This window comes from Panthera uncia (genome assembly GCF_023721935.1).
Source record: "Panthera uncia isolate 11264 chromosome C1 unlocalized genomic scaffold, Puncia_PCG_1.0 HiC_scaffold_4, whole genome shotgun sequence".
NCBI lineage: Eukaryota > Metazoa > Chordata > Mammalia > Carnivora > Felidae > Panthera > Panthera uncia.
Window position 1 is genome coordinate 37,313,757 of NW_026057585.1, and position 26,193 is coordinate 37,339,949.

A 26,193-nucleotide genomic window follows, 5' to 3' on the forward strand; every position below is an offset into this window, starting at 1 on the left:
AGACGCTATTTCTACAGCAGTATTCTTAAATTTTCTCGATACATGTCAATGAATAGGTGAAGTTATATCTTGCATATCTAGCATTTTCCCAGGCATAATTTTTTTGAAATATGGATAAACAACAAAGAAATTTAAGCTAATTAACTAAAATTTTGACTAATGAAATCTAATTAAATACTCACTGCATAAAGAATTCACCCTGAAATCCATTTTACTGACTTTGCTGAAGAACTGCCATTATTTGTAACTTGTCACTTGAGCAAGCCTTCACATGTCTGACTTAGGCTTGCCAGGGCTCCATTATATAGCATAATTTAATTCTCTAGGACACAAAAATTCAATTTACTTTCCTACTTACTGATACATGATTCCACAGTGGTTACTCTGCTTATAAAAATTGGCCAAAAGAATCAAAGCACATCAGTTTCTCAACAAAACTGGTTTTTGAAGGGTTTGAGATTAGTTCTCTAAGAATAAAATCAATTCTAAGAAAAACCTACAGAATATTTTGAAAGTCTGATCTTTTATAATCATTTTTTATTTGGAAATTCTAAACAATTTTCAAAAATACACAGGGGAGAGGAGTCTCTAAGAATAAATACAGCATTGTTCTTATTTCGCAGAAACAAGTAAATTTAATGGGTGAGACTTGATTCTTAAACATTAGTTGACAGAAGACAGAGATAAAGGGAGATAAGCTAATTCTAGCAATTAAACCTTTATATAATTAGGCTTTACTGTGGTAAAACTTAAAAAACAAAAGTGTTTAGTGGTTTGCTTGCTCTTTAATATGTACAGAAAACATGACATATTTATAATGTTCGTCTGAATATAAAACAAATGAGTCCTTGCAAATGTGGCAATTTACCTCTCATACATATAGATGTAAAATAAATCCAAAATTGTTTGGCCTTTAAAATAATATACTAAGGTGAAACACTATTGTAAAGAGGAGGAAAAATAGAAGCCCTGAAAAGGCAGGCCTATATAATACACAGGCTTGTTTTGTTTTAATCTTATTTAGGTACTATTGCTTAAAATCCAGGTCTGGTTTATATTGAAAAGCCAGAAGACAAGCAAAAGCAGGCTAAATACTGGAATGGCAATCATGGGTCCTCCGGCAAGCATTTTCCTGCCTACTGCAGACCTCCACTGGACAGCTGCACTCAGGTTACTTCCCCTCCTAGGCCCCCGTAGGTACTTGAGGTTTCCAGCCCTGCACAATACCATGAGCTCCTCAAGAGCCTGAACTGTGCCTCCTGCACTGCAGAATCTTAAGCACCTGGCTCAATTTAGTCACTCAATGAATGAGAAAGAAAGGAAGAAACCATCTAGGAAACTCTACCTGAGTTTTATCTGTAAGAATCCGGAAACCAATACAAAAAGCGCTCATCTCTGTGAGATTTGAAAAGGGCTCTGAAGAAACTTAATGGCTGAATGGTTAAATTTATAACTCCTTTCCTGCGTTCTCATACCTAACTTTGATTGGGTTTCTCTATAGGTGTTCACAGAATATTATCTGCTTTCTGGCAATAAAGGACTATCATGTCATGTAAAACTTTTCTAAGACAAAACCATGTGATGCTGGATCAGTACTCTAACAGTGTGCATTAAGTGCGTGTACTGTCACAGCTAGCAGTGTGGGCTCCTCCTAAGTTCTTTTTACCCGTAGGAGGGAACTGCTTCAAAAGCAACACCCCCTGGCCTGATGCGCCAAAAATGAAATTTCTCTTAACGGCAGATATGAATCTTGACCTGATAGGTGACACTAGAAATAAAACTGCAGTATCTCATGAAAAAGTCTCTCTCTGCTAGCCCCCCTGCTGAGTTAAGCTACTGTGCCAGCAAAGTGGTCTCTATCTTGATTGGAAAAATTTTCATTATGTGGACTAATGAGCCATTGGTCCACACCTGGAATCTTTTTTAAATGTATAAAAACATTCAAACATAGCAGCAGGAATTCAGTTAGTGCACCCCCCCACCCCGAAAAAAAAAAAAAACGATGTAAAATTATGGACTATATACACAAGATTTTCATTAACAATCCAAGCCAGAGATTCACATTATTAAACTCATTTTCTGCTTGTTGTCTATCATGACAGTACTATTCACTCAGACATACTACATTTTACTGTTAGATTTGATGTATCCTTCAAAAAAAAAAAAAAGATTTGATGTATCTTTCAATTCTGATGCACAGAGCAGTATCTTCTAAAAGCAGAATCTTAACCCTGTTGTAACTTCTGAGTGTGACTTAAATCCAAGTGAACATTAACTACTTTCTGAATATAGAATTTATTCTAAAATATTTCTAAATTTGTTATTTATTTGAATTATATTATTAAGTTATGTCAACAGACTGAAAGTAGGGGACTGGGAGGGCAAGAAGAAAATGATGAAACATAATTTTGGAACAAGTAATTCAAATTTTTATTTCAGCAAAATTAAATTAACACTTTGAAGCTCATCACAAAGATGTTGGAAAAATAAGCTTCTACTAGTTCACACCATGCCTCTTTTTCTCCACCCATCGTTTTGTTAGTAGGTATGAAGTGAGTCACTTAAAAGTACATATAAACCAATTTTTAAATTCTAAAATATTTTCTTCAATGATATTTAATTGGGACAAATAAAATCTATGCATGTCTCAGGGATTTTGTACTCTTCACAGATTTTACAAGATTAATCTATTTTCACGCTGAATATATAACTGCCACTACTAAATAGCTATAAAATTAACATATCTTAGCTCTATATTAACTTCTGACCTGCTCTGTAAAAAGCACCTGAAAGGGTGTTATTTTCACATGAAAATAGTATGTAAGACTAAAGAAATAATGGATACCAGGAAATCCATATAGTAATTAATAAATGATGGTTCTGATTAATTGAGCCTCAAAAATATATTTACTTCTTTAAAAATCAGGTCCATCTTCAAAAAGATATAAATAAAATTCAAAATGAAGCACTACAAAAAATGCATATTCCAGAAGATATGAAAAAAAAATTAAGAGTTTTAGACCTAAACTATAACTCTACTCAAGAAGCAAACAAAACATGAAGTGCAAAAGTTGACACAAAATACTTTCTATTTTACTGGCATAAATTTAGTCAGTGTAAAGTATATACCAAAGCAAAGCTTTCATTTTCTCAGGATTATTTACAATAATATTATACAAATGTAAGTGAAATATAAATTCAGACTACTAGCACTAGTTCTTTTGGACTACAACTGTGTGTAATGAAAATAATTCAACTAACAAAAAAAAGAATTTGACTTTCGGGAAATCTTTTTAACAGCTACTTTTTAAAATAATAAACCTCATTCTAGCCACTTCCATGTAGAGAAGATTGCATAGTTTAAATTAAGTTCGCCCATATTTAAAAAATAAAATTTAAATTGCATCTTACCTTCTGTATTCGGTAAGAAGCTGATTATAATGACAAACCACAGACTTCGCATTCTGCAACCAGAAGACACCATTATTGATCCCTTTAAATATTTTCTTTGTATTCCTTAATGAATCTAGTTATAAATGCCCAGCTTCATCGAACCCAGCAGTCTGCATCATTGATCGTCATATCTGAAAAACAAACAAATCCATCATTTACTCTTATGGTCCTGCTACGTCACAAAAAATAAATGCAAAAATAATAACAGCCAGCAACTCTGTCTCTCCCTCCCGTCTCCTCCTAATTATAAAAAGATAAATGGTATATATTTTGATTCTATATCCAATATGGGAGCTGCTCCTACATACTGGATATCTGAGCTTTACATAAAGAAAATGATCAAAGCTCAAAAAATCATTTATAGATAACCATGACATATGAATTCATAGAATAGTTATGTAAATCCCTAATGACCATTTTTCTCCGAAAAGCTTAGGAAGTCCTTCTAGAAAAATACACCTATCTCCTTTGCCACATATCAGTCTTTTTATCAAATTACTAGCTTTAGCATATAAGCCTCTAATAAAATGTTATCAATACATAAATGTTTTTGTGTTTACTGATGATAACAGCAATATTATCTACTATTTTATCCTGTTATATTGTGGGTCAGATTAAAGATATAATTAAGCAGTTTATTTTTCTATACAAGGATGTACAATTTTTAACACATGGGTGTACATTAATTTATATAATAATGGCATTCCAGAACCACATTCTTAAACACCACGTATCAAATTGCTATAGCTATTCACACAGGGACTAGTTTAATAAACAGTCTCTTAACTATTTCAATGTTTTAGATTTTCATATGTATTTTTTATAGCACAATATATCTTAGTAAGATTAAACCTATATCCTTGACTAGGTTGGTCCATCCACTGGGACCCAAATAAAAACTTCAAGACCATGATGATTTTATCTCCAAGGTTGTCGCACATTTTTCTTTAAATGGGACCTGGAACCAAGTCTAATTCTGACTGGCCTTTAGAATCCAGTTCTTCAACTGGAAAGAATACAAAAACTTAAGGTGCATGACTTAATCAGTATTTCTCAGTTCCTAGGATCACATGAGACCAGGTTATTTGCTAATAGGTTCTACTGAAGTATTTCGCTTCTTTCTAGGGTAGCAAGAGGAATCAGAGTAAATACTAGCCTGACAATACACATAGAATGCAGACAGTTCTCAAATACATCCGGTCTCCTGGTCTCGCATTGAGGATGGAAAAATTACAAAATTTATTCTTTTAAAGAGATATCTTAACAGTTTCTTCATATTAACTTCCTGTAACTTTCTTCTAAGTAATACTCATACAAATTTTCTCAATCTACCCTTAATCTGCTGCAGATAAAGAGTTTTTAAAAGTGGAGTAGCGTAGTAAGGGGAATATCCCTTATTCTGAAGTTGTATCTATAAAAAAATAAGTCTTACATAATTTAGATGCTGACACTAAAGCATAAAGAAAATTTAGAAAACAAATTTTCCTAGATAACAATGGAGTTCTCTTTCACATTATCTAAGCTACTCTGCATTTGCTACACATTTTACATATCATATGTGGTTCTATTAGCAGTTTACTATATTTGACTATCAGTTCACTATATTCTATTATCAGTTCACTATGATATAACTTCAATGCAAAAGCAGCCATATTCTAAATAGTTGGGAATACTTATCACACTACAAAGTCACTACCTTGCATTACCAATAACCACAACAAAAAGAATGTAAAAAATTAATCTGAAGCTCTTATCTAGTATTTAAATATAAAGATCCATAAAATCACAGATGAAATTAGCAAGGTATTTCCATAATACCTTTTGTATAGCATTGTTTGTGTAGCATTTTGTTTTATCATGCCTACGATTTCAGAGATAAAACTGCTTCCCTATACATCCCTCCATGACACAGAAGAGCCCAATTTTTTACCTCTCTATGAAACTACTGAAGACATTTAGGTATCATGACAAAGGGGGTCAGAAATGGTATTACCCAGTTCTGAGAACACTTCAGATGATTGTCTGTCCAAAGAAATAAGACAAAAACAAAGGAAAGAGCAAACTTCCTCTCCTGAATGCCAAAATATAAAAAGAAGAATGACATATCAAAAATTAATCTGCTGCAGAAACATGGCACACAACTGTGTAGAAGTGGCTATCTCTCTACTCTTTTTTCACACAGAACTCCCAAAGACTATTCAAAAGACAAAACCAAAAGTAAACGTGTGGTTTACAACTGCTGTGGCAAAGTACCTGCCTTAAAACTGCAAGCTATTTTATACAAAGCATAAAGAGAAGTCAGAAAATTTCATGGCCCGTCACACTGGAAAGGCGAATCAAGGAACAATTTCTTATATCCTCCATATTGTTCAATGATCTGATCAAGCAATTAGAATGATTTTAATGTGTGGATGAGACACATTAATTAGTACAAGTAAAATGAAGTCAGCCTCTGGAATGCTCCTGATTTGAGCAAAAAGAACTCTAGCTGTCCAAGTTCTGCTTGTAATGAGCATTTTCATTTCAATGACATGCATACAGGCTGCTTGCCCACAAGCACAACTCTTGAACACATTTCCACTTTCTTAAAGCGATCCAAGATTAGTCTGTCTTCGGTCATCTGCTATTTGAAAGAGCCCTTGTTTGTGGGAAGAAAGGGAAGGAAGAAATCAGAGACTGATGACTGCCTTGTAGGAAACAGCTGCCAAGATAGGAAAACCTCTGTTAGTAAGGGGAGAACGAGGAGGAAACCGCACAAGCAAGACCTCTTTTGTGGTCTTTGGCCAGGACAAATATTTCACGAACAGATTTTAACGATACTAAAATTTCAGCGTATTCTTAAGGTTTGAACGTGAAACACAATTTTAAGGTTTGAGAATGTGAAACACAATTCTAAAATTACACTGTAGTCAATTATGAGGCTTAGTATAAATGACTATTTCTAACAAACAGAAACCAGTTCTGGAATGCAATAAAATCATAGCTTCCTTTATGCAAATAAAGCTTATGTCCATCTGTCTGTGCAATAAGCAAAAACAGAATTAAATTCTTTTTCATTCTATAAGCTACATCCAATCACTTTCCATCAAATAAAATCATTTACAAAAATTCAAGCTTTAAACGCAATTTTGAAAACTAAGTCAAAAGATTTTACTGCTGTGATCCAAATTAAAAACAACCTTCCATTAAAAAAAGTTAATGAAATTTGAAATACTTAACAAACCACAATCAGTTAAGGGTAGAATGAATAAATAATCAAACATGGTGAAACTAATCTTAGGAAAAGCATTGCTCCTCATCAAAGTGGAGGCATAGGACATTCACAGGCATAAATGTAGCTAACAGACCCCTCCCTTCAAACTTCTTTTAACTACCTGCAAAATGAAGCTCAGTAAAACCTTCTAATGCAAAACAAAAACAAGGAACAAAATCAGAAGAAAGCTATTAAATTTCCTTTCAGAGAACAGAAAGATTAAGTAATTCTCCATATTAATAACCAGTTTTTCTTGGGATGCCTGGGTGGCTCACTCAGTTTAGCGTCTGACATCGGCTCAGGTCATGATCTCACGGTTTGTGAGTTCGAGCCCTGCATTGGGCTCTGTGCTGACACCTCAGAGCCCGGAGCCTGCTTCAGATTCTGTGTCTCCCTCTCTCTCTCTGCCCCTTCCCGGCTCACACTGTGTGTGTGTGTCTCTCTCTTTCTCTCTCTTAAAAATAATAAACATTAAAAAAATAATAACTAGTTTGTCCTTAGATTTTAGAAAACATTTTTCCAAGAACTCTGGTGAGGAATTGTGACTATAAAGGCAGCTCAAACTCCTCATAAAGCTAAGTAATGGTTCATTTCTTAATAAAACCCGAAACAGGGTAAACTATGATTTTTATGACCAAGATTTTTAAATATCCAACCCACTTCTAATGTACAATCTTGTTCTTACCCTTCAAATAAGAAGATTCAAACAATTTCATCCTAGTCCTATTGCTACCAAACCTAAGATTTTTTTTTTAAGATCTACATGTCCTCCTACTCTGTCATGTAAAAAGTCAATTAAAGCATCATTACTACTAACCCTTCCAAAGCCATACAAATGACTTCAGGAATATGCCTCAGCATTGTTTATATTCCAATACTCCTCAATGTTTTATACACTACTTACTTATACACTACTTAAGTAAGTAAGGTGCTCTCTTTAAAACAGTAACCTGCTGGGGCACCTGGGTGGCTCAGTCGGTTAAGCGTCCGACTTCAGCTCAGGTCATGATCTTGTGGTCTGTGAGTTCGAGCCCCACGTCGGGCTGTGTGCTGACCGCTCAGAGCCTGGAGCCTGTTTCAGATTCTGTGTCTCCCTCTCTCTCTGACCCTCCCCCGTTCATGCTCTGTCTCAAAAATAAATAAACATTAAAAACAATTTTTTTAAACAGTAACCTTATATTTATTAGCTGCATGAAACATCCCAGGCTTTAAACTGTCAACAAAATTAGGAAAATACTACTAATCAGTTTTAATATTCAGGTATTTATGTTATAGTACCAGGAAGTAACATTTAACCTCGTATGTGATGATGCCTGTCTGGCAAAAACAGAAACAGTTTGTTTATAACTATCAGTGAAATAAGACGATTAATAAGAGAAAAAGATAATTTCAAATTTTCAAAAACTGGTTAACTAATAAGGTTGATATTGTATTAAGAGTAAAGGCAATATAAAGATTCGTATCTTAAGCTTTGTCTTTGATTTCCATTCACGGACACTGAAGTATGGAGACCACTGGATGCTACACCCCAAACAACTAAAAGCAAGAGGAGAACAGGGAAAGAAAAACACCATCTAAGCATGAGACCTACCAAAGTCACCCATCCTCGTTATTATGCACTAATGCTGTATACAATGAAACCTTAATGCTTCATTCCACGCACTAAATGTATGTCGGTGCTAAATGAAAGCCAAAGGAAGCTATACAAAATCCGTCTTTCTAATCTTATTTGTGCTATAAAATTATAATAATTATGGAACAGAATTTACGAGCAAAAGAGAGCTGTTCTTCTATATTTAGCCAAAACAAACAAAACAACAACAAAAAAGGATAATACTAACCCCACTGTGCCCCCGTGCAAAGGCTTAGAAGATGAAAAATAAAACACCGTTTCATTTCAATTTAAACCTCATTCAGGGTGTTCACTTTCTAGAAATATCTTATGCGCAATCCTGACAGGCCAGAATTCCCCCTTCTTGTTAACACCGGACAAAACATCGACACTCTTGGGAGTTTTCTTTCAGTAAGTTGTCTAAGTAAACCCTCGCTATTGCTAATCGGTGAGCTTATTTTAGCTCTAGACATTCAACGTTCTTTTGCGTTGAAGTTTATTTTCCTTCCCTTCACAGATATTGTTTGGGGCTGGGAATGCTGACAGAGATCCTAAAACCACGCGGCCCATCACTGGTCACCACCCTCTTTCTCCATTTCATTTCTGTGGACACTGAAATCAAGCCCGGAGTACTTTAATTAAACTATTTCTGCCAAAGTCCCCTTAACATGCATCTCTGGTCTTACCCTTTACTGAAACTTCTGCACTGTGAAGAAATAAATTCTTCTAAGAGAGGTCTTAGAGTAGAAAGGAGAAGAGTTCGGGAATGCTCCTAGTAAATTACATCAGCAATCCGCTAGAACATCGACGAGCCATGCTGAGCATGCAAAAAAGGCCTGTAACTGTGGGCGCTGGAGACACAGCGCGGGGCAGTCCGCCATTCTCTTCATTAAAATCCTTCCAGTTGAAATAATAAAAACAAATTGCTGTCATTCTCAAACCAATGTAGGGGCCATTTTATGACTGAACATAAACTTGCAAATTGAGTCTCAAAAGAAAAAAAAAAACAAAACACGAAGTACATGCCCCGTTCAAAGTATTACCATACAGATCATAAAAAGTTGATGGCTTCCCCAACTTTTCTACCAAAAAAAAACCCTCATAAATATGGTTTTTTTAAACATTTTGTATATATTGTTAAGTTATAATCCACCTACAATACGAGAAGTTAGCTTTTTCCCCATTTGGGGGAAAGGGAAAGCTATTTTTTTTCAAGTTTATTTATTTTTGAGAGAGACAGAGAGAGCATCGAGCTGGGGAGGGGGCAGAGACAGGGAGAGAGAGACAGAATTCCAAGCAGGCCCCACGCTGACAGGCTGACAGGGCCAGAGGAGGGGCTCTATCTCACCAACAGTGAAATCATGACTTGAGCCAAAATTAAGAGTCTGACGCTCAACCAACTGAGCCACCCAGGCACTCTGGGAAAGCTATTTTTAAATGGCGGCAGTCTCCAACTTTAAGACATTTCCTTATAACTTTTAACTTCTAGTAGTCTAGAATTCTGATGCAAGTTTTTTAGTGAAATACAAATTATGGGTACTGCAACTGGAAATTATTTCTTGGGTGCATACTATGTATGAAAGAAACACTCTATTAGACAGGTGTCACTAATCTTTTATTAGGTCACTATTATAAAGATCAGAAATCTGATCTTCATAGTTGAAGTTATTCAGCTAGCAAGTGGCAGAGCTTGAATTTTTTTTTAATTCCTTTTTCTTTTTTGATGTTATTTTTCCATTTTGAGAGAGAGAGAAAGTGCACACATGAGCAGGGGAGGGGCAGACAGAGGGGGCAAGAGAATCCCAAGCAGGCTCTACACTATCAGTGCAGAGCCCGATGTGGGGCTCAAACTCACAAACCATGGGATCATGACCTGAGCCAAAACCAAGAGTCTATGCTTAAGAGACCCTCACCCCTGGGAGATTACATTCTATTTCAAAAATAACCCTTTCTAATAAAAAGCTATACTTGCCTGGCACACAATTAGGCATAAACAGTTTACCTATATGACTTCAAGAAATCTTCACAACAACTTGAGGAAATATATATTATTATCTCCATTTTGCCTTGAAATGAGAATACTTAACCTGTTTTTAAAGACAGTAAGTCAATACCAGTGTTGGGATATAAACCCATATTTATAAAACCAGTGTTGGCAATAAACCAATTATTGCCACTAATTAAGAAGTTCAGAAAACTTACTTTATGTTTTATTACCTTTCCCTTTAAAAAAATGGAAATATAACAAAAGCATTTTGGGACTGTAAAAATGACAAAATACCAAGAGAATAATGAGCTGATTTTCAAAATGTTTACATTAGTAAAACTAACATCCCTTAGGTAATGATAGCTAAAATTTAACTTAATTTTTAGTATTTCCAGTCAAGCTATCTTAATTTCATTCATTTACGGTGCTATTTAAAATAAAAAATTATTCTAAACTGATAATTCTTAACAGCCAAAATACCAGAGAAGTCACTTGTAAGTTAAAACAATAAATTTAAGTATTTCTTCCAATTATAATTAACAATGAATCTTAAATAGTCCTGGAAAGAATGTTTTCACATTAACATCTATAATACTATAGACTAATCATTCATTGTTCAGGCAAATAGAAAAGAAAAAATCCATTGTTGCTCATGAGATTCAATCTTATGTTTGGCTCACCGCACTGGATCCTTTGTTCATAAATCATTGTTACTAGTCATTCCCTGGATCAATATTCAGATTCCCTCTTGGTCTATATATACAACCACTAAATGAAATAATAATGACCCAGGATCTGTCGTATATTAGATCATCAATATCATCAGAGGTTTCTTAGAGATAATTAGGTAATCTGAGTAAAATATGTCGTTATCTTAAAAATAAATATGAAAAATTACTATAAATACACAGTTAAGAAGCGGAAGAAAATTTTGTGAAGTATATAGCACAGAGCATTTTGTAATCAATAAATGATACAACTCGTTTACAAGCTATGTCAATATATACAGTATCATCTAAACTTGCAATTTTTACTTCTAAAATAGATAATATTAACACTATAAATGCATGTCTGTCAATTTGTCAATGAATATCTAGTGATTACAGACTAGATATTTTTGATATTGAGTACTGAAAGAAGTGCTACTTATTTGTTAATTATTTTCTCCTTATATATTATTAATTGAATTATAATTATAATATAGATTAAGATATGGTTGCTACCTTCAAAAAGTTAATAATCTTCTTAGGAGAATTAAAAATAGAAGAAAATAGTGCACCTGACTGGCTCAGCTGAAATAGCATGTGACTCTTGATCTCAGGGTCATGAGTTCGAGCACAACATTGGTTGTAGAGATTACTTAAATATTTTTTTAAAAATAGAAGAAAATGACTAAGACCCAAAATATGCACTAATAATTGCTACACTCCCCCAAAACTCAATGGTATTAAGTGTATTTCTTACCAAAATAATGAGAGAAAAGGTAAATAAAAGCAGTTTCTGGACCTGTGTTTCCCTTGAGATATGTACCTAGATCGACCAGCAGCATCTGGATGGAGAGTCCAAAATTGAGATCAGGAGCACATTCTGAAATCCTATCTTCACCTACCACTGCAAGGGTTGGGACAATTCACAAATATGTAGTCCTCAAGTTCAGCAACTTGAGCGGAGGAAGGCACAATGAATCTACTATTTCATCATTTCCCCAATTATTCCAATTATATGTTTACGGTCCTGATTCCATCTTAAGTAATCTTGAAGAAGATTTTTAGGAGCTACTGCAACACGTTTCACTAAGGGCTTGTCCTTTCTACCAAAACATGTCTCACCAATTATTCTAATAATTCACATTAAAAAAAATTACATCTAGGGGCGCCTGGGTGGCTCAGTTGGTTAAGCGTCTGACTTTGGCTCAGGTCATGATCTCACCTTTCATGGGTTCGAGCCCCACGTCGGGCTCTGTGGCTGACAGCTCAGAGCCTGGAGCCTGCCTCAGATTCTGTGTTTCCCTCTCTCTCTCTGCCCTTCCCCCACTCTCTCTCTCTCTCTCTCTCAAAAATAAGCATTAAAAAATTAAAAAAAACACCTAAAGGAGTTGCTATTTCAGAAAAACATTTTTGAAACCCATTTATACATTATTACATTGGCAATCATAATAGTAATAACCTGAGACTTATGCAGCTCACATATTTCACACTCTGACTTCATGGGAAAACTACACATGATCTAAAAACAAGATGACATCAGGGATTTCTTCCAAAAAGAGCAAGTTCTTGTGCCTTAGCCAGGGTTGCTTTCCATCAAGCCCTATGTTCTAAACCATATCAATCTACGTCTCTAAGCAAAACGGATGATAACTGCATTTTATTGTGTTATAAAGAAAAGGAATATATCAATTATTTCTGAAGGTAAATTAATGAACAACATTAGAAATAAACTTGTAGTCTAAGTGAAAGAACTGAACCGACTCCTACTTCTGTTCTTAGATTCTGCATGGTTGGTATGGTTGACTCCTCTAGAAAGCATTAGGAGACTTAGGTGGGAAAGCAAGAGAAACAATCATGGACAAACTATTAAGAAATAGTAATGGACTGAGTTATTCTGAATGGTTGTTAAATATAAAAAAAATATAGCAAAACCTTTATTAAGAAATTAAAATAGATCAAGTTTTATGTGTTAGTGCTTTTTTGACTACTCAATCATGGAGTGGGGGTTTACAAAAGGTGGTTTTTAGAAACTTTAAAGTATAATTTTATGGCCTCTATTAAAATTTCAAATAATATTAAAGTGGTAAGAAAAGAATGATGCTTAGTAAGAAATATAGGGTATAAAAAGCTGAGAAAAACTGAGTAGAAGCTTGAATTGTTTGCCAAGACTCTGATTTGGTAAAACACTAATGTATTTTTGTAATATTTCAACATTTAAAAACTTTTTCCAGTTCAGAGAACTTTGAGGAAAATACATCCGTTGTTGCTGGGCCGTATATACAGAAAAGCAAAAAGCTGTACTTAGTAACTACCACTGATAATAACTAGTGAGTGAGTTCAAATCTTGTAAGCTAAATATTATCAATAATATTCCATTATGTATGGAAAGACTACAAGTAAGGGATTGTGTAGACCGATGTTACAGAGCAGAGATCAGAAAACTTTGTCTATAAATGACCAAACAGAAAATATGTTAGGCTTTAAGGACCCATAGGCTCTGCCATTGTAGCATGAAACCTGCCACAGACAATGAGTAATGAATGAGCATGGCTGTGCGCCAATAAACTTTACTACAAAAACCAGACAGCCAGCTACGGTTTGCCAACGCCAGCTATGGATGAACTGGCACAGGATGAAGATAACTAAATGCAGTTCAGTCAAGTAATGAACTGACCAATAACTCCCAATGTCTGCCAAAATAATCAAACCAATTTTAGTCTGTTATTTTACGAAATTAATTTAAATGTTAATGTAAAGGTAAATTAACCCTGCTGGAATGGGAAAAATAGAACAAAGCAACATTATACTGACCAAAACAAATTAGTATTTCACTGTGTGCGTATAACAAAGCCATATGTACAGCTTACGGTGTCTGGGGAGAAACTCCAGAAAAGAAAATAAAGGACACTGCCACAGTAACCTGTCTTGCTACTCTGTTTGGCAGGGGAGAATGTAAAACCAATCAAAACAGTAAGTAATGGAAGACTGAAAAGTAATGAGGTTTGGACAAGACCCCTGAGGTATTCTACCATTAGCATGATGGTTTCAAATAGCTGTTGGTGAAAGTGGCTTCAGACTCCTGAAATTTCTGTCACCATTGCTACTCGCCCATATGAAATACTGGATATATCCCAGTTCCACACTGTATTCAACAGGAAACTGCTAAATTCTAATTTGCTGAATTTCTGCTAGAAAGCTAACAATTGTACAAGGCCAAAATCACCCATCTGATTCCAAAAAAGTTATGAAGTCACAATAAATGCACACATTTCTTTTAGAACATAAGTATTTTTACAGCTTTCCAACTGACTATATCTAGGTTCTCCCCAACCAAAGTATCTTGAATGCTACTAATACAGTAAATATATGCATTTTCTGCAATCAGATGTTTCTTAAAATTGAATAGTCATGCTATAGCATACCAGAAGAATGACATTTTTCAGCTACAATTAATAGGTATCACATTAAAATACATGAAGGCTAAACTTTTCTATCAATACTATATATAAGACAAAAGAGTGGAGAAGGTTACGAATTTTTAATAAGAGCATTATATTATGGTAGTAATAATCTAGGTGTTTTACTGGAAGTGAAGTGGATTACTGTAAATGAAAATTTAAAATGTCCTTTCCATTTCACAGATAACACAAAATGACTTTTTTCATGTCTCTAGCGATAAGGATAAATTTGCCACACATTTAAATGGTGCCTTCACCCTTCCCACTCTGGCTCATGAATTAATAATTCAGTGACATTAATACAAGAAGATAAATGATAAAAAGGTTAAGGCGCATGGGCCAACCGTACACACATACTTCTTTTAGCACAGTTAATACTTCTCTGCCAATTATAGCTAAAACTTTTTAACAGTTTTCAATAGCATTCTTACAATCTAAGTAGCAGCTTATGCACACACAATTTCACACAATTCAGGCTTAATAAATCTCCTGCTGGCACCAAACAATCATTCTAGGGGATTAAAGTGCAACATCTGTTAACATTAATAATGTTTTATATAGTCATATGTATTAAAGAAGCCTCTACTCCATTATTAGTCTCCTAAAAAACCTTCTAGACCAATATACTGATTTAGCATGAATTATACATATATCCTTCAATTGCTGACTTACAACAATAAAGAAATATATTCGTATGAAATGGCAGAAGAAAAAAAACATCGCATTCCTTGTGTAGTAACAAATTTTTTTGAGCCAAAGTTACTAAATGTGTTCAAGTGTGCGTGGTCAGATATATGCATGCAAATGAAATCAGCTCAGTCTCTAATAGTTTTTAAAACCAAAATACTCAGTAGCATTACTCACGGTAAATTTCGATGAACCAGTGTTCTGTAAATACAAAGCATACTTCAGATTTAAGGTGGCACACATTCACTCACTGTTGATTTGACTCTTTCTCTGAAGTGTCTTAATCTTCTCTCATTGTTATTCCCAGGGCCCTAACCCCTTCTCTCTAAACTTGTGCAAAAGTCACAGGTAATCCCTCACCTTCCATCCAGCTTGCTAACTTCCATTGGACTGATTTTCCTAATTTCACTCTCCAACATAAAAATGTGTAAACCTGGAACCAACCCCAGAGATTACTTCATACATGAGACAAAGAAAGCACTTAGGAGTATGACTTGACAAAGGCAGTTCGCAGAACTGCTGATTTAAAATTTTTCCGTGAGTACATGTATTATGATCTCGCTATAATTCAATTATCACAACAAAACTAGTATCTCTATTTAAACAATAGGGAAATTACAACTAGAGGCTGAAGAAAGGGTGATAAATGAAAAGTTTAACAAAACTAAAAGTGGCAAAAAGCACAACTAGGAGTAGAATCCAAATAGATCTAATTTCAAAAATACTTAATCAAAACGCTCTGCTTCTCTCCAATTTACTTGCTCAGTAATTCTGGATATGCTTTTCAAACTGACTTTTACCAAGGTACCCATATACAGAGCATTTCCCTCCTTTCCACCTAAGGAGTTTTATACAGATTTGATAAGTTTAAAAGCCACCTAAACCAGAAAGCCAACCTGACCACCTCAAAGTGGAAAATCCTTTCCTTCCACAAATTCCTCTGGCCGTCATCTGCATCATTTGTACAGTTGATGATCTTGGATCATCTTAGGACTCCTCTTCAATTAAGCTTTTAAACTGTTTTTAAAATCTCTTTTGTCCAAATTTTCAATATGTATCTTTCTTCAATATAAGTCTCCTCAAAGCAAACCAATAAACTCCCAATATTCGTACTTTGTGCTAGGCACCTACTGCCAGCAATACAAAAATGCACAAGATAAGGAAATGAGACACAGGCACAAATAACTGCAAATTACTTTAATGTGATTAAGAAGACTAAGTGCTCTTTGCAAACCATAGCTTTTGCCTATCACTTTAACTGAGTCTGATATGTAGCATAATAGCCTAGTGATTAATATAGTGAATATACAATAAACTAAACAGGTTTCTGGAAATTATGACTTCTTTAAATGTTTACTTATTTATTTATTTTGAGAGAGACAGAGAGAGAGAGGAGAGTGCAACTGGGAGGAGGGGCAAAGACAGAGAGGAGAGAGAAAATCCCAAGTTGGGCTCAACATGGGACTTGATCTCAGGAACCATGAGATCATGAGCCAAAGTCTGACACTAAACTAACTGAGCCACCCAGGCGCTCCCAGAAATGATCACTTTTAATGGTTTTCTTTTATAGCAAACATCTAAGCTTGAGAATGACCATCCTTCGTTTATTTCCTGTTCTTCCTCTAAAAATTAGTAAGATTCAATTTTTGGACCACAAGAAGCTTACTTACCCTCATGTCTCTTTCCTGGCATACTTATGATGTTCCTTCTGCCTGGAATCCCCTCTGCAACCTGTTTCTTGGCCAACTACTATTCTTCTTCCAATACTCCGTTTAGGCCTATCACTGGACATACGAACTCCCTCCTTCCCCACCAATCCTCACCACACACACCAAAAGAGCATTGTCATTTGTGACCACAGTACAATGTGCTATATCACAGAGTATCTCAAGTATCATTTCAAATTATTGTGAGCTAACTGAAAACAGAACCCATGGCTTTCACATCTATAATCTCAGTGCTAGGAAGCCTTACATAATGTTTGGCAAATAGCACATAACGTTTTTGACAGAAAGAAAGGAACACAGGGAAGAAAGGAGAAAGCTATGAATGAATACATTGAACCACTGATGTGAAGTAAAGAACATGAATGGCGGAAAGGATAAAGAAAAGTGAATGGGATTCAGAAACTTAAGTGTGAAAGGAACTTTTTTTCTTTTTAAGTAGAAACAAACGTTAAGATCTCCCAGAGTAGGGATTTTCAAGGATTTTTTTTCTACACACAACTTTTTGTTTAATTAAATGTTTAATTAAATATTGAGAATGCCTATTGAAAAGACAAAATAAAAATGAATGTTTTTCAGAAAGTTTAACTTACCATTGTTTGGCATAAAATACCTTCTTATTTTGATCACATATAGAAGCCAAATAAACTGAACCTCCTCATGATAAAAGTGAAGCAGGAAGGTCACAGTTAGTGGGAAACTAAACCTGGCACTCAGCTCTAACCAAACTCCATTGAAATAATCCCTTGATGAAGTTTTTCTTTAAAATACTTAAAAATCTGGCTCAGTCAGTTAAGCGTCCAACTGGACGCTTCATCTCAGGTCTTGATCTCACAGTCATTGAGTTCAAGCCCCGCGCTGGTCTTCATGCTGGGTGTGAAGCCTACTGTCAAAAAATTAATGAATAATAAAATAAAATACTTAAAAATCTAATGGAATCTATGAAAACAATTTTTAATTTTAAATATTTTAAGCTTTTCAAATATCACAAAACATGAAGTCATATGAAAACTATGTTAAGTATGCCTGATAAATTTGCTTTTAAATAAAAACAAGACTGGGTAAATTTTTAAAAAATGGACATTTATTTTCAAAGTACACTAAAAATACAAGAAAACTTTTTTTTCTGTAAAACTTTTTGACAAGGTAGGCTTCCACAGCTACACATTTGCCCAGCAATATTTTGGATTTGGAGAAAATACTATTTCCATCCGTAGAAGTTCTCTTAAAAGTGAAAGTTTTAAAATAGAGGGCAACACACTTTACCACTATTCTGAGCAATGAATGGAAAGATTAAAATCCACACCTCTTTTCTCCTCCAAAATTATGGGACTGACATTAGTACTCCAATTCAACACCAATTTGGGTGCTTATATCTCACCTCTAGATGAAAAGACTGTAAATTTCATACTGGGAATTACACTTCAGTCTCTCCTTGCAATTACGGTATCTGATATCACCTATAAAGCATGTGGCATTGTAGATTATTTTCTCTCTGATATTTATGTTTTACTGTAGTTGCTGAAAAACCATGGCAACTTCCAAATTCTAACTTTCCACCCTCACTCAGACCAGCATTTGCAATTTAATCGACTTTAATATACGGATCAAACATTGATAATAAATCTAAGCAGCCTGTTTGCAGAAAGATATCTGAATATTAAATATGAAATTTAACAGGTTTTAATAATTAGACTCTGTAAATTGCATAATACATATATATATGTCCGTCCCAATTTGGGAAGATGCACTTCTCACATAACACTCGTCAAACTAAACACAAGAAATTGTTCTGGCATTTACTAAATTAAAATCTTGAAACCCTACAGCTACAATGTGCAAATGTAGATCTTATTAATACTCTAAATCAAGCCATAGTTTTTATTCAGTTTCATATAATGCAATTTACAGTAGTCTTCTGCTGTAAATGCAAGAACACAATGAGATTTTAATCGGATTCTACTGTTAGTCACTAGAAGACATTTTGGAAGGTAAACAACCATCACCCCCCCAAAGAAGACTACCATTTCATAATTAAAAGATAAAAGTAATCCACCTGTGATTCCACTGAGGAAAGAACTGTGGAAGAATGGCTCCTTACGTACCAGAAAATGTTTCTAATGCTAAAATTTAGGATACCTTTAACAAAGCTTATACGAGATACTACATACTATTTTTTCACAGTTTGCTAAGTGACTAGATGGTTACAACATGGATTTGTTAAAATATCTTGTCACAGTAACAATTTTTCTTTAAATATTTTATCTTATGACCATTAAAATGTCTTTTTAAACATTTCTATTATTTTTTATGATTTCCTTTACCACCTAACAACAAAAATTCACACGATAGTATCAACACCCACATTTAATTAACTTCCCTTTATTTCCTGTTGATTACCTTCTGCAAATCTATCTTCAGCATAACTGGTCAACCAGTGGAAAAAAGAAGCCAGCCTTCATACCAGGACACAGTTCTGACAAGTCTCCTCTACCGACTTCCTTTTAAAACTGTCAATATATGGGAGGATCCTAATCTTTGCGATGACTTGGGGGCAGGGATTTTGAGCTGTGATTGTAGGTCAGGGAGAAGAACTACAAAAAAGAATTCTACTTGCATGTTTTCCATATGGTAATTCAATCAAACATCAGATTACAAAAGTAAAATGAAGAAAATATTGATCTTTTTACTTAATCACACAGTAAAAGTGTAAAGATACTTTCAGGTGGGTGGGGAGGCATCAACATTTCTTGTTTTCATTGTCAGAACACCAATATTGATAAAGACAAATCAGATCAATCACTGATTTATGTTCTAAAGAAGATAGCAACACAAATAGAAAACCCTGAGCAGAACTTTAAAAAAGTAGGAAGAGAGAAACTCCGAACAAAAGTAACAAAAAATAAAACAGATCTAAAGAGTAAAAATGATGCCAAATAACACGAGCCACTTAAACATATGAACCAATGTGAACGAAATTTAATCCGTATCAATAAAGATAATATTAATAATAAGCATTCACGGAGAGCTTTCTATGTATGAAGCTCTATTAAATTCTATGATAACAGCATCACACAATTTTTCTCTATTATATGGAAGTAAGAACACTTTGATACCACTGAAAAATCAGTATTAACTCTTTTATTATTACCATTATCTTTCTTATGTCCATGAAAGGAATCTGAAACTGGTTAGGTTCTAGCCCAATTTATTGTGATCTTCATTATAATAAATGATAACTGCTTATTCGAAAATATATTGAAAGCCTACTCTGGGTTAATAACTGATGATATATGCTGATAGGTGCGTCTGGTTGTTGTTCAGCCTTGTCACCCATAATTAACCACCTATAAAACCTAGAAGTTATTGCTGGGTTTAAAGAATTGAAAAGCTACTGTGGAAATGATTTCATTATTCTTAATAATAAATAAGATGTAGCTAGGAAATTTCCTAGGTACTAACAGAATAAATACATAAGTTCATGATAACAAAAGAGAAAGCCACAATAAAAACAAAAATTGTAATGAATTACAAAAACAAAACAAAAAACCTTTGAGGGTACAGAAACTCCTAAGCTTTCCAAAAAGAGACAAAGCTTGTATCTAAGGAAACCTAAGAATGTCAAATTAGTTTGTAAAGAGTTGTTAAGAATGTTCCTAAAATGACTCTCAACAAAGAGAATATATCTCAACAGGTCTAATCATGAGAAAAGTATTCTTTCATAAAATAAAAGATTTCTCTCTAACCTGATTATAATAGCTGACTTTTATAGTCTTACCTTGTAAGAAACTTCACTTGAAATACAAACCAACTGGAAACCTAAACCTTATAGCCTCAAATCCACATAATAAAATTCTTCACTTTAATCAGTATTTGAAGAAACACGAGTATTATTTAAAACATATATAAGTATATACTCAATATTTTTAGAAACGTCTGTAAAGTCTGTAAAATTATTATTTTTTCACAAATATCCATTAGAAATTTTTTTGGACCGCTGGTATTATTTAGGCATAGTGCACACATCTCAACATATGGGCAGAAAAATGGGCTCATTCCTTCTCCCTTGCTCGCAAGCAAGTAAATGGCAAGAATGAGTAAAGTCCAGAATCTACGTTTGATTCCAACTCTTCCTCTACCCCGCATTTAATCAGTTGCCAAATTCTACCATATTACAAAAGTTTTCCCATCTGTCTATGGCCATTGTCTTGCACCTAGACTATCATCCACGCCGTCTAAGTAGGTTCTATTTCCTCCATTATTTCCCCTGCTCTAGTTATTGTTTATGTCACCTTGAGAGTTAGCAGTTACATGTAACACTTACTTAATCGAAAATATTAACACCTTTTTTGGCCCAAATGCAAAGTCTAATTTTAGCAGAGTAGGTTCTTTACAACCATGTCCCAAACTAACATCTCATTTTCATCTCCTTCCATCTGCTATGCAATTCATACCTTCCATACACATTCTCCTTAAGGCACCGTATTTCTTCCTTTATTTTCTAGAGCTTTTACCTCTGACCTGTCCTCCTCTCCAAAAGCCTGCATCTGCCGAAATCATTCTCTGCCTTTAGGTCTACCTAAATGAAGTCTCTTTTTTCCATACGACTCATTTTGAATTCACTCCACCCACCCTATTTTCCACAGCCTTTCCTCTATGCTTCACTTTGGCACGTCACTATAGTGCGCCTTATATTATAATTATTTGTGAAAATGTCTTTTTCTCTCATGAGATTATAAGTACCTCTTAGAGAGCAGTCCTTACACAGCACATTTTCCCAGGCAGGGCCTTAATAAATGGCTGTTGATCCAAAGTGAATAAAATTAAAGCCCAGAAGTCAATGGATAACTAGATGAAGTGAACTTACAGATGAAACTGTTCTTATAAAGGATAAAACATAATCAATATTATAAAACACAGACCTTAAGACCAATTCAAGCAAATGCATACTTCTGGCCTGGCAATTCTGGCAAACTCGGTACTAGAAATTCTCACATTTTTAAAACCACATGTGCTGCCATAATAACCTCCGTGGCATTGTAGGAAACCAAAAATAACGTCTTGAAAGTAAAAGCCAAAGCATTATATATACCGTGAGTTATTAAAGTAAATCCAAGCCTTCACCTGTCACTTATGCACATGCAACATTGTCAAGAATGATTGCTCTGAGCATCAGAAACATAATGTATTTAAGAGAATGTACCCACATATGAAATATCAGATGCTTCAAAAGATAATTTGGGTTTGACTTTTACTTTAATTGGACTGTCAAAAGAATTGTTTTATATAGTAAGACATTCTTAGTACTGAGTATCTTAATACAATTTTATTTATCAAAATTGGGAGTGAGAAGTAGGACAGTGGAAATAACTGAAATGCTCTGGCTTGGTGATACCCTCTGGCTTGAGAAAAACTAAATTGGACAACACAGAAGGGTGACAGGCTGCCAAAAATTGAGATTTACTTCATCAAATTTACCTTTATGACCTTAGCTGTACCTTTTAAATGTCCCTATAAATGAAACATCGGCTTAAGGAGGTTTAATTAGACTAATACACTCTTGAATACAGTGCCAAAGATGGAAACACCTGCCTTTCCACTAAACAACCAAATACACCAAATTCACTATATTCTGAAAGATAAAATTCTTACCACTATATTTAGAATTAAAGACAACTTCAATTTTTTAAAATTTGTAATATTTACATATATTAAACCAAAAACTACGCTGTTCAATTATTTTATCTGTAGCACAAAATCAATAAAACTCCAAGTCCATATAAATGAAGCTCACTACTAAAGATAGGGAGCTTTTAATTTGCACTGAATTGTTCGTTAAAATATTTTTCAGTCTATTCACACAAATCTTGCAATAGTTAAAAAAAATGGACTTAAGTCCTGCCGTTAAAGCTGTTTCTATACCACCATGACAGGTGATTTCAAAAAAATTTAACCTGGATGTTAAATACTTCAATTTCATCAATTTTTGATTGTATGTTAAAATGATGTAATATTGAAGCTTTAATTAGAATACTCCGCATTGAAAAGTCAATTTAATAAGTAAGAAATTAATTTTCAAATAGATAAGCGGAACTTTAGAAAGTCAGAATGGTATAGTTGTGATTCTGTCCAAAAGTGAACCTTTATAAGCAGTGTTAATGAAAATTTTAACTATTTAGCCAAAATTATATATTGTTTCCTGGAATCCTTCCTAATATATTTAGTCTGACTTTCCAACTACTTGAATTATTGATATGTGTTACAGTTCCTTACCTAAACACCTACCCTTATAGAGGGCAGCATATACCTTTCACTCTTTTTAAATCTCTTTTATGCAATAAATATAATGTCAACAAATTCAAATGGCAAAATTACCATCAAAGTTTATTTAACTCTTAGGTGCTAAAAGTCAATAACAAGGAGAGAAAATTAATAAACACTTAGGTCTTACACATAATGCAGTCATTCTTAACTTAAGATAACAGACAGCGCCAAATCTTCAGCCAAAAAAATGAGATCAAGGCAACACTGAATCCTTGGCCAAGAACATACACGTATATTTGCCTTACCAGATTTTGGTTGAAACAAATATAAATGAAACAAAATAGAATGGCAGGCCAATCAAAACCATCAATTGTGCTATGTAGTTGCCCACGCAAGTCCTTTTTTCTATACAAACTTTTTCTTTTAAAACCATTTTATTAACACAAATTTAATAACAGAATGGCAGTAAATATAAATTTCTCAAACTGTCATTTAGGATGCTTCAATGAAAATCTCCTACATTTTCTTTGAGAAAAAAAAAGTACATGGAATAAAGTTTTAAATCTTTTGTAGGTTGAACAAAAGTAGGCAACTATAAAAAATCACTCATATATCATATCATAATGAATGACGGATTATCAGACCAAACATTAAAAGAATATTTTACTAGAGTTAAGCAATGCCAAACATGAAGGTATGGCAATTAGCCTTTTTTTAATTATGGAGGGCTTAATATATAGTAAGTCACATGGAAACAATCTGAAGACCACCACCATACGATTCCACATTAAATCAAAAACTTATACATTGATACTAATCACTAAATTGATACCTTGCTCTTTTTCGGAGGTCAAACAGCATCTTACTTGGGAAGTCAATTTTTTAAAATGTGTGATTTGATATTTTTTTTTTAAAAAGAGAAAGAGGGCCCATAGCCATCAATTCAGAAATGAATAATATCAAATTATTAAGGAAGAAAACATTCTATCAGAGGAAATATCAAAAATATTATAAAGCGATAAATGAAATACTAAAAACATGTTCTTAAGTACAAAAAAACGCAGTAATAATTTTATAGATACATAGGAGTTGATGATTTATTCTTCATGAACAGGCAAAATCAATTTTAATAAAGAAAGCTAACAAATTAAGCCTATATTTTCGTTTATTTTCAATTAAAAGTTAACACTGTGGTGATTAAATTGCAACCTTCTTGGTAATGTTCTTGATTTTTACAGATTTAACAGGCAATATAAAGAATGAGGCTACTAGTGTATGTAATCTACAAGAGTCTCAATATTCTTCAAATACACAAGTAAAAAGGCTATTCAATTTAATATTGTTCTAAGGAGTTCTTATTCTCATATTTTAGGAATATTTTAAACTATTAAAAATCAATTCTAAATATTTTTTAATGCAACTCTAGAAAATGTGAATTCTAATTTTCTTAAGATTTGCTTCTCGATTTTTTAATCATGTAACATTATTAGCTGAATAATAAATGTTTTAAAAAATATCTTTTCTCATGTACTGAAACCAATTATAGGTTTCAGGCTGAAATGTCAGAACTTAAGCACTTCTTAACATATCAGTAACAGAAGAAAATTAGTTAAAAAAAATAAAAAACAAACAAAAAACAAATGGGAGGTACGAGAGTGACTACATTATTAAAATAGGCAAAGCATAAAAGTTACGTTTGACCATCAAGTTCATTATAATTCCATGTCACCATAATTCAATGAGATATTTTATAAGCACTAATCATGTATGAAGAGTACAAAGACAGAAAAGTGCTTTTAGAACATATTCTTAAATACCTTAATGTAGTGCAGCTGTTATCTGAATCCCATGTAGCAAGAGCTAAAACAAAGATTTTCTTGAAATGTAATTCAAATAATTTCAAAGGTCCAGGTACTTATTTTTTGTATTTGCCAACAGCTACTATGGGCCAGTAATTACTACTAAGAGATAACAAAGCATCTCTTACGATGCTCTGACAAGTAATAAAATACTGGGCTAAGCTATTTCCTTGAACCTAAATTTTTATTTCAGGCCTCTGATATGAGTACTAACAACTACTTTTCTGCTTTGAATTGTATTTGGTCAAAACAAAAATGCCTTTCAAATCAATATTCCGATTTAAAGAGCACTGAATATAAACTAATTTTTTAAAAACATAAATATCCAATGAGTAAATGGCCTTTCTTTTCCTTAATTGTAAATCTCAAAAAGACTGTTTAAATTTATTTTAAAATATGAAAAACATATAAATGAGACAAAATTATCCATGAACAAAAAGCATCAATGTTTTTATTTCCTTAAGATATGTGTTTATTTTTATATAAAGGTAATACAATCATGTTTAAATTACTGGAGAAAAAAATGTGCAATCTTATAATTTATTCTTTTTTAAAATTAATAGAAATTTGATATTCTACGATTTTAACATTTTCAATCTTCAGTGCAGCTTTGAATTGGCAATATCCTATGAATGCCAGAGAATCACATTATATAAAGTGTACATAATAAAATGTAGTCTTCTAAACCTTTGTTAGATTTCAATTTGATGAAATCTATGCCTTTGAGAAATATAAAAGCAAAGAAACTAATATTGTTTATCCATTTTTAGAATTGAAATGAAGGCATTTGTTTTTAAATTCTGGTAATAAGGCAATATAAATTTTTTGGTTTTTTCCAGCACAGCTATTAAAACATGCAGATTCATAGTTCTGAATTCCAGAGTCTTCATATAGGTACACATAAATTTTGAATAAATATTCTTTAGGGTTTTTTACATGTTTTGCTAACTTCCATTTAAAATGTTAGCATGTTAAAATATGTCTCTTGGTTCAAAGAGAATAAAACATAGCAAATTTTTTAATAGGAACTTCCATTTTTATAAAATGTATATTAAAAAAGATTATTTCAAAGCTATATTCATAACGCATACTATCTTTATCTGGAGAATTATTCCTCATATTATATTCTACTCATAAAATAGCTTATTTTTTTAAAAGCCAATCTACTCAAATAGATACAGAAACAATA

General features: G+C 33.5%; 1 protein-coding gene across 6 annotated transcripts in view; it reads right to left on the reverse strand.

The window, feature by feature from the left end:
* Positions 1 to 26,193, reverse strand: part of ADGRL2 (adhesion G protein-coupled receptor L2) — a 189,009-nt gene that overhangs the window by 148,865 nt on the left and 13,951 nt on the right. For all 6 annotated transcript variants that reach the window (XM_049616922.1, XM_049616926.1, XM_049616923.1 and 3 more), the window contains exon 2: positions 3,412 to 3,584. In XM_049616922.1, coding sequence (XP_049472879.1) covers positions 3,412 to 3,484 — 73 coding nt within the window. In that variant the 5' untranslated portion in view covers positions 3,485 to 3,584. The remainder of the gene's footprint in view (positions 1 to 3,411; positions 3,585 to 26,193) is intronic.